The sequence below is a fragment of the Schistocerca nitens genome, chromosome 1, assembly GCF_023898315.1.
Source record: "Schistocerca nitens isolate TAMUIC-IGC-003100 chromosome 1, iqSchNite1.1, whole genome shotgun sequence".
Lineage (NCBI taxonomy): Eukaryota > Metazoa > Arthropoda > Insecta > Orthoptera > Acrididae > Schistocerca > Schistocerca nitens.
The window spans coordinates 269642634-269652539 of NC_064614.1; the positions used below are offsets into that span (position 1 = coordinate 269642634).

The following is a 9906-nucleotide window of genomic DNA, read 5'->3' on the forward strand; positions in this document are numbered from 1 at the left end:
CCCACGTCCCGCCCGGTCTCCATCTCTCCACCCTCCTTACCTTCTCCCAAGGTGGCTTCCGCCAGCTCGCTCTCCCTGATGATGTCCTCGTCCCCTCCATCTACCCCTCCTATCAACTTTGACCCTGCCCCGCCCCCCACTTCCGGTGTCCTTTCCTTTCGGCACCCTCCCTCCCTTCTCTTCTCTTCCCTTCTTTTTCCTTTTCCCCGTCCCCTCCCTCCCCCCTCTTCCCCCGGGCTTCCTCTCCCCCTTCCTCCCTCCCCCCTATTTCCCCTGCCCGTGGCATCTCTGCTCTCCCCTCTCGCTCTCCCACTCCCCTTCCTCCTCCTCCTCTCTTGGCAGGTCCCCGGACTTGCACACGCATAGTGAACATTCGCGTGCCGGAGATCATCGCCTTCTGTGTCTCGTGTGTGTGACGTCGTTTAGTGTTTTTGGTGTCCGCCGTCCCACTACTACGTTCACTTGTGCCGTCGGATTCATCAGTGTTCTGTGCGCCGTGCCAACGTGTTTTCAGTGTTGTTATCGTCACGTGTGAACGACTCCGTGTTTTTTGTGTCTCTGTGACCTCTCTCTTTTGCCCATCACTTTGTTCATTATCATTCTCCGTTCTTATACTATTGTAAACGCTATGGCTGAAGAGCGTCGTAGTGTGCCGCTGCCAGCCTACCTGATTTGTACAGGTATATATATATATATATAAAAAAGCAGAATTTGGTCCGTCTCTAAGACAGCGCCATCTCGTAGTGCGGAGACGGACGAGCGCTGCGCCTGCGCTGTTGTTCTTAGCGGGGCGCGCTCTAGTGGGAAAGTTGCGTACGCGCTGACTACTCGGAACTATGTACACAACAAAAGGTGTATGAAACTCTAGAATTTTCCAAGTCTATTAAAACTGTGGCAAAAATTGATGTAATTAACTACAAATTTTGTGTTTTTTCTAAACATGAAGTTTAAAATACAACTGATCATTCGTTTTTTCATAAATTAAATAAATTCTAGAGTTTCATACACCTGTAAGTATGGTATGTATGCTGTGCAAAATTCATCGAAGAATCTCTCTAACTTATGAAGAAAAGTGTACCTATAGCAACAAATGCAGCCATTGGTAAGTGACAAAAATGATGAAATTTCACACGTAAAAAAAAAAATTATGTTTCCGAACTTCCACTGCAATGAGTGTGAATCCTGAATCCTTCCTGGTGATGCTGACAAAGTTTTATGAATTTATTTGTAAAAGTATAGACACTGGAAATTAAAATGTCCTGAGATGCCTCTCCTGCTCCAAGTTAGCCCGTTTGACGTCCTACCCCCCTTAATAGAGTCGTGGTTACAACGGGGACAGTAAATTCACCAATACACTTAAGATGTGTCGAACAGAGTGGCAAGTAGGGTGTTGCCGAACTGGGGGCGGGGGGTCTTAGAAAAATCCTTTGCTGATTTATTCACGCACGTGTCGATGTTGCATCCCCTCCTCATGATTACGCCATGGGAGGGCGCGAACAGGAGGTATGAAAATCGTGAACACCCTTTGCTGCTTTATGTCACGTTCAAATTCAGTCGAATGGTTCCTAGGTCCCTAGCTCTTCCACCCTGTATACCAGAGCATAAAAAAAACGACCCACTACACTGCTAACAGATCAGATGACATTGCAGCCTCACGGTGTCCTTGGAGTTGAGTAAAATCGTTCAGGGTGGGGGGGGGGGGGGAGGAGCTGTCAGCAGTGTTCAACGTTGTCAAAAACGTAGACCTGTTGCTCACAGCACTGCGAACTACCGTTTTCGACCGCGAAATGTGTGGAATCAATGTCCAGAGGGAAGGGTTGGTTTCATTGGCGTCCTTAGGTTCGTATGAGCAATTGCCAGCGGGCTCGTGCGCATGCGCAGAGCTGAATTCGCGTATGAGTAGTGCCTTCTTCCCACTTCTGGCTACTTGAAGCGTGGCTGTTTACTGTATGAGCAGTAGCAGCAAGTAGCCAGAAGCTACCCGGAGAAATTTTTCTGGCGCGACCAAGCTGCCAGATTCGCGCATGCGCAGAGCAAGCTGAGTTATAGTGGGGGTCCTTCCCCACGTGACTCGTGTATATGTTTCGTATCTTCGTTTGCATGCTCTCACAAATGAAGTCAAAACAGATTTCTGTGCCCGGGAGCCATCAAGTGAATTAATATACATTCTGATAACCATGAAAGACCAAAATAAGTTCGTAGTTTCAATTTTCTGGTTTTATATTATTTCCATGTTATTAGCAATCAACCATTAATGTCTTAACCAAGCTATTTCTGTCTGTTTTATAGAGAAATTTGCTTATATTAATTTTTTTCTGCTGAGGCAGTTAGTTTATTCGAAACGAAGTGTTTCATTCCGCACTATCGGCTATGTTCAACCTCGTTCAATTTAAAGTGCAAATTTTCATTTTCTGGGACGAATGACATTATACCATAATAAAGAACCAAACATGAGAATACAGTACTGGACCTCAAAGAAAATTGTTATCACCACATGTAAAGCTGAATATCAGGTACTTCAGAGTGCATCTGGACATAGAAATGTGCAATTAGAGCGGAATGAAGCATTTTAGTATGGTTTATGAAATTCCGATGCTGCTGGAGTAGTCTCTGATGTCCTGTTCCTTTTATGACACTGTAGGATCAATTAATGCTATATACGTACGAACATACGTAAACAATGACTTGAAGCTGACTAAGTAGGCAAATGTGATCAGTAGTTTTGAACTAAATATTTTGTTTCAAATATAATGACAGCTGTAGCAGCATTTTACAAATCTGCCTTCTGTGAAACAGTGTTTTTCGATCAGAAGGCACTTGTCTGGTTCTTCCTCTAGAACTGAAGTTATTTCTTAATTTGTGTTTACGTCTTAAATGTATAGAATTCCATTCTATGCTAAATTTTAGACTGGCCGCATACCGTGGTTCATCGTTTTAACTCTCTACATGGCTTCATATTTCTTCCTAGAGTAGTATATAAACTGTCAGTTGTACAGTTTCTTTGCCTCACAGACACCCATGTTAATTTTTTCACATTTTGAAATAGTCATGAAATTTATTGTCCTTTATTCCGGTGTAAGCTACACAAGAAACTAGTGTTTTTTTTTCTTTTTGCAAGAAATTTGTATTCCATCCTACTAGCTTTTTGCAGAGCTGTGTAGATGCAAACCTGTTGGAAATGCTACATAACAATATTGCCGAGGACGAATTAAAAAAAAATCTGTCAAAGTCACCCCTTAGCAAAATTTTATGGTACTTCGAGCTGTGTAGTCTAATTTTGAAATGATATTTTGCCAAGAACTGCTTCCTTATTTGCATCCTTTATCTGTGTGGGGTATGATAAAACAATTGCCCTAAGTACAACTCTACATGTCCTCTCAACAACATGCCGCAGGGCTGCACATGGTCACGTGATGCCCCACCACGCACGAAATTCCACCAAAAATACGAGCAAGCACCAAGCACGGGCTGCCTACGTCATCGTAGCTGCACCCACATCACATTCTGACTGCTTACGGGGCCGTTTATTCAGCATACTCCACGAACGCCCCTATTTAATTAACAAACCCACGATGTTTCAACGTCTTGTGATGTATTCAGCTCGCAATACAGCACTCGGAAAATCGTCAGTTTACTTACAGCCATCAGTACAAGGAGAAGGAAACCATGTCCCGCACTGTTCTTAATAAATAATCCTCACAACCTTCTGAAATGTTTTTGGGAGTAACAAAATACTCAGAACAGGATGGCTAGCTGAAGGTTTGTATCCCAGTAATTATGAAATCGAGTCCAGTTGTGAACAGAGCTTACTAACAAAAATTTAAGAAATATTTAATTAATATGGAATTCAAGCACAGATTCGAGCTGTAGAAGGGATTACTAACCAAACAACCACAATCACAGTTCGACTGTATACATAATTAATGAACTGGTATATTTCATACGCTAATTTCTGCCGCAAAAGTAATTTTCCCCACGATTCTGAACTGACCGACAAGTTGGTAAGGAAAAGGACCACAGGATGAGAAGGTCAATATAATTTTTAGATTCCTGAAAATCAGTTTGGTAAAACAGTCAAAAGATGGCATTTTGTTATTAAGGCTGTCAGTGGCTGTTGCATTCAAACTTACTCCGCCGCCACGCTGCAGCGCAAAAATCCTGCAGGGGCGTTGGACTGACGCCACAGCCAGCAGAATGACTGGCTTAGAAGTCATGGTGTCTCCCCCATCACTCACTTAGACATGCTGCAAGAGGGTCAGCATTGCCTTCCTGATTGAGTTGGCTGTAAAGAACTACTTTTTACTGGAGGAATCAATCCACGTTGTCTCCACAGAGGAAATAAAACCGCGGGACACACGCTCCCAAGCTCACTTTGAAGCAGTAGCTAGTTGCGGTCGGTTGGTTTCGGTACATCGTTAAGATTGGCATGCAAGTCTGCTGTCACGTTAGTTGAAGCCTGTGCTGGACTTATTTACCTGGAAAACTCGTGATAGGAAGCACCTCTAGAAGATGCGCGCTATTTCGTCGATCGCTGTAACAATAGGCGGACGCGTCTGCTTCTGCAAGCAACCAATCGCCAGCTCACCTATGCTTTTGTGGTAAGCAACGCGCTCACGGGCTCTATCACTCTCGTGGCTCAGTAACTGCCTATTTGGTTATTTCCGATTAGTTCGCTCTTTTGATACATCTAGCAATTTTTCCTAAGCGCTGGAAAGAATTCCCATTGTTATTTTATTGTGTGATTCATGTAGTTTTCCCCGGCGGAATAGTAATCGAGAATTATGGATTCATGGTTTTTCCCATACTGTGAAGGCTGCCTCACCGTTTCCCATGTGTTTGAGGTCAATGTGCGGCTATTGAATTATGCTCTGTTATTCTTCCGTAGCCCTTCCACATGCCCTTAAGAAACTCAGGCATGCTACCATCGAAATGCATGGTGTAGGATGCGTGCTCCGATACTGAACGGCTAAGGAGACGGGCAGTTTTTGCAGGTAAGTCGTAATTTCTATAAAATCGCAGTAAAGAGGAACATCGTTGTAGAAACGCTTGTAATCAATTACAGGAATCAACTATCATATTTAGCCGGCCGAAGTGGCCGTGCGGTTAAAGGCGCTGCAGTCTGGAACCGCAAGACCGCTACGGTCGCAGGTTCGAATCCTGCCTCGGGCATGGATGTTTGTGATGTCCTTAGGTTAGTTAGGTTTAACTAGTTCTAAGTTCTAGGGGACTAATGACCTCAGCAGTTGAGTCCCATAGTGCTCAGAGCCATTTGAACTATCATATTTCTATTTTAATCAAGTTTTTCTACGTAATTATCGTACACTACCTTTTCATCTACTGATTCTGTCATAAGTAATATAGTTGAGACATGAAATGATTTCCACATACGTCTGAAAAAAACATCAACTGTCTCAACATTTACGAATAAAAAAAATGACAAATCTGCTTCACTTGTACACAGGGCGACGCAGCACAAGTGCACCTTCTGTTAATATGATAGGGAGCTTATTCTGACGATGGTAATTTGTGAGGTGACTAAAACTTTCGAATATTCGATCCTCGGTGCAAATCATTCGTTCAGGATCTACAAGAAGCAGGCTTTTCTTTATACCACCCTACATTCCAATGAAAACATACTGCCTAGGAGGTCCCTGATATTCACGGATTGGAAAGTCTCCATCACGAGTACGGAGAACTTCACAACGCTGTCGACTGACAACTCCATGCAACAACGCTTCACGCTGCAGCTGACCTCTCTTACCAATGCCCTCCACTTCAGTTGCAAGTTAAACACATACCTTGTGATAACATCATTAATATATTCACGTTCACTACATGGCATGGGAGGCGGTGCTTCTCAGCTCAGATCTATCAAATTACTGGTCACACTATATCTGCTTGCAGAGCGGTCTGTGATTGCTGGCAATACACTGTATCCCCACTAACACTTTAAACTGTACGGGTCTCGCGCTCCATTCCAGCTGGCATTGGGGGGAGCAGGTGGTGCGGGCCCTAGTTCTGGTAGTAACTTGCCTGGCAGATCATTAAAATATTATTGGTCTGCACTCGAAGCACTACCAGTTATAAGTCACGCTGACAATGTTATGGTGGGAAGAGCCCTCTGCTGCTAGAGGGCTCCGAACTGTAGCGTGTCACATAGCGGTATGTAACGTTAACTATGCTGGTGCGTGAAAAACAGCGTGCTGTAATCGAGTTTCGACCAGCAGAAAACGTGCAACCAATTGAAATCCACAGAAGAATGAAAGCTGCGTGCAATGATGATTGTCTCGACATCAATAATGTGCGACGTAGGGTTGTTCGTTCGTGCTCGTAATGAAGAACATGGTGGTGTGACAGAACTCTGAGTGTCCTCCCACCCTCAAGTACCTTGCCATCACCCTCGACCGCCGCCTTTCCTGGACCCCCCCCCCTCCACACAGTCCAAGCCAAGGCACGTAACCGTCTCTGTCTCCTCAAACTCCTCTCCAGTCGAACATGGGGATTAGACCCTTCCACTATCCTACATACCTATAGGTCCCTCATCCGCCCCATCCTGTGTTATGCCCACCCCACTTGGATCTCCGCCCCCCACCCCCACCTACCACAAATCCCTCCAAATCCTTGAGCGCCATGCACTGCACCTCACTTATCACATCTGTCTCCCATCCCCCATGCAGATCCTCTATGATTTGATCGCTTTCCCAATCTCCACCTGTTCCTTGAACGAATACGAATCCTGTACATCTTCGCAAACTGGATCCTCCCGATCCTTTGGTTTCCCCCATTCTCTCCCACCCTAGCCCACTGCCGCACTTCTACCACAGTGTCCCGCCTGGTCTCCATCTTCACACACTCCACACCCTCGCCCAAGGTGGCTCCCGCCAACTCCTCCTACCGGACAATGTCCTCACGCCTTCAATATACCCCTCCTACCAGTTCTAATCCCCCCTTCTACCCCCCTCCGGTCCCTCCCTCTCCCCCCTTCCCTTCTTTCTCCTTTTCTGCTGCCACCCACCTTCTTTCTCCTTGCCCCCCCCCCCCCATCGGCTTCTGGCTCCTTTCCTTCTCCTCTCAACCACCCCCTTGTTAGTTTCCCCCTACCGTATCTCCCCCTCCCTTTTCTCCCCCCTCCCCTTCACACGGTGGTAGATCCCCCCCTTTCAGTGCAGTGATTTTTAACGTTTACATTGTGGTGTCAGTGTTCCTCCAGTGTCGTGTGCAGTGCTACGTTACATCGCCACCAACAGTGTCGCCAGTGTCACTCATCTGTGTTCCCACTGTGGTGCTTCTTTGTTTTCACTACGGTCTACAGTGCTCATTCTCCACATGTGTGTGTGGCTCTCATCTATGTTTTGTAATCTACCTTTCACATTCATCTGTTTTTGTTATTGTTCATTCACACATTTTTACCATTCTCGTTTATGTATTCTTTTCTCATGTGCTTATGTTTTTTGTAACTCTCTTGGCTGAAGAGCAGCGTATTGTGCCACTGGCAACCCGCCCCATTATGGGGTGTGAAATAACAATAAAGGAAAAAAAAAAACTCTGAGTGGGCGACCTCGTACAGCAACCGACAAGTTGATGGTCTCATGAGAGAAAACCGCCAGCTAACATAGACACAGCGCTCACGTTAAGTGTGGCATCCACGAGAGGGTTTGCAGGCCATCACTGCAGAATGAGGTGCCTACAGAAAACTGTGTGCGTGGTGGCTGCCTTGAATGCTCACTCACGATATGAAGCAGAGGAGAGTGGACATCTGTTAACAATTTCCTTGACGATTTGAGTGTGGGGGTGAAGGGTTTCTTAACAACAGTGTGAAAGGTCATGTAAGCTGGGTTCAACATTATGACCCCGAAAACTTCACCATTCTGATCCTAAAAACAAGAGGGCATCAATGGAGTTCCACCGCAAAGGATCACGGACGTAAAAAAAGTTAAAGACCATCCCATCGGCAGGCAAAGTAATGTTCACGGAGTTCAGGGATGTCCAAGATGTGATACATTTGGAATCCATACCTGAAGGCACCACCACAAGCTCTGCAAAGTATTACGAGACCCTCAGAAAGTCAAAGCACGAATTCGAAGATTTCTTCAACACATGGAGCACCCACTCGTTCAGCAAGACAAAAACAGACCACACACGAGCGCTGCGACAGTCCTATGCCTTGGGTTTACTGTCGATCATCCTCCACACACTCCCGAGTTGATCCTCAACTTTTGATCTTCAAGAATACTTTCGACGAATTCATGGTGATAGTGATGAAGCGGTACAAGCACAGTTTACGTTGATGCTCCGTCAACAAAGTCAAACATTCTACAGTGACGGTACCAACAAACTGGTCTCTCGTTGGCAGAAATGTGTTCGTCGCCAGGATGACTATGTGCAGGAATTAATGTGATGCCATGAATAAAGACGTAGAATGATAACGACATGAGTTTTATTCAAAAATCTTTGAGAGTTTTCACATAAAATTTTCTGGGGCATTGCTTTTCAGCACGCTCCAGAATAAACTTTTCACTCTGTGGCGTAGTGTGCGCTCTTTTAAAACTTCCTGTGCCGAATCAGGACTAGAACCTGGAACCTTATCATACGCCTGCAATGCACTTACCTGTTCAACTAATTTCTGCATCACTGAAGAAAGAAACTTAGGACGTACTATAACTTGCGTTTAGAGTTTTCTCGCTACCAAACTAGAATAGAATCGAGATGGTAGCAACACAGCACCAGAAGGGCGATTTGTGACCTCTGTTTAACAGGTGCACTTCAGTTGTAATTGTGTTTAGTGATTTTAGTCGACAATACGGTACTAAACCTCCAACAGCTCAAAGAATTCGGCAGTTTCCAGACACTGGTTGTTTGAAATCCTTTCTCTAGACCTCGTAGCTGAGTGGTGCGTGTAGGCCTTCAGATACATGTTTGCAACAGAAATTGAGCTAGCTGAAGAGATCGCGCTGGGAATGCGTATTCTCATTGTACAGATCGGTAGAGAAAACCTTATATGTGTGACTGAAAGTGGATAGTTATAATATGTTTTCCGTTCTGTTGCACGTACAGTGACGAACACATGTTTCTATTTTTTTTTTTTTTAGTGTAGCGATGCTATGCAAGTGGAGGAGAAGGTGAGAGGGAGGGGTGGGGAGAGAGAGAAAGAGAAATGTTTGACTGAATTATTTTCTACAATAATCTTGGAGATAAACAATCAACATGGCGAGATTAATTTACACAGAAATATTAATCAGGAGAAAAATTATAGTTTCCATATTGATAAATCTTGCTTAATTGGCATTTTTTCAAAGAAGACAAAGAAAATTTACTTACATTTCTGTCCAGTGAATCCGTCGTGTCCGAACTGTTGAACAAGGAGGCGAAAATTGCCTGACCTGAGGAAAGAAGAAACTCAGTCAGAACTGAACATTGAGAAACATAGGCCTAGTTCGCTTTGACACATTTATGCCATCCTCGTTCATAACGAACACCAGGGCTCCTCACGTCATACCACATGCAAATCATATGTTGTCATGCTTAAGCAGCTCTGAACCTAAGCATCTATTCGGTGGTGTTCCTCTCCTTATTGCTTTGACTGTCATGTATCATGTCTGTTCTAAAATCTGTGCGTTCGTTTTCATGATCGCAAGTATTATTGCCTGTGGCGACTCTGGCCCGCTTTGTTTACATTAGGCAGTCTGACGAAATTTTGTTTACATTTTTGAAAAAGCCATACCCCCTTTCAATCGTCAGGTGACAAATTCAGCCACCTCGCCCCTCCTTCCCCTCTCCAGCTAATCAAAGCGTAGCATTAAAATGAGGCAATCAACTACGTAAAATAGTCGCCGAGTTCAAATATATGCGTAAAAAAATAGATAACCTTCAAAGCCGCCATGGTCAAAGACATTTACGTAAAAGTCA

General features: G+C 44.6%; 1 protein-coding gene across 1 annotated transcript in view; it reads right to left on the bottom strand.

Annotated features, from left to right (window-relative positions):
* The window catches only part of LOC126242525 (uncharacterized), a 444557-nt gene extending 435037 nt beyond the window's left edge, over positions 1-9520 (bottom strand). Inside the window, exons 1-2 of the mRNA XM_049948098.1 lie at positions 9497-9520; positions 9319-9375 (exon numbers count right to left, since the gene is read on the bottom strand). Coding sequence (XP_049804055.1) covers positions 9319-9375; positions 9497-9520 — 81 coding nt within the window. The remainder of the gene's footprint in view (positions 1-9318; positions 9376-9496) is intronic.
* Between the last annotated feature and the right edge of the window lie 386 nt (positions 9521-9906).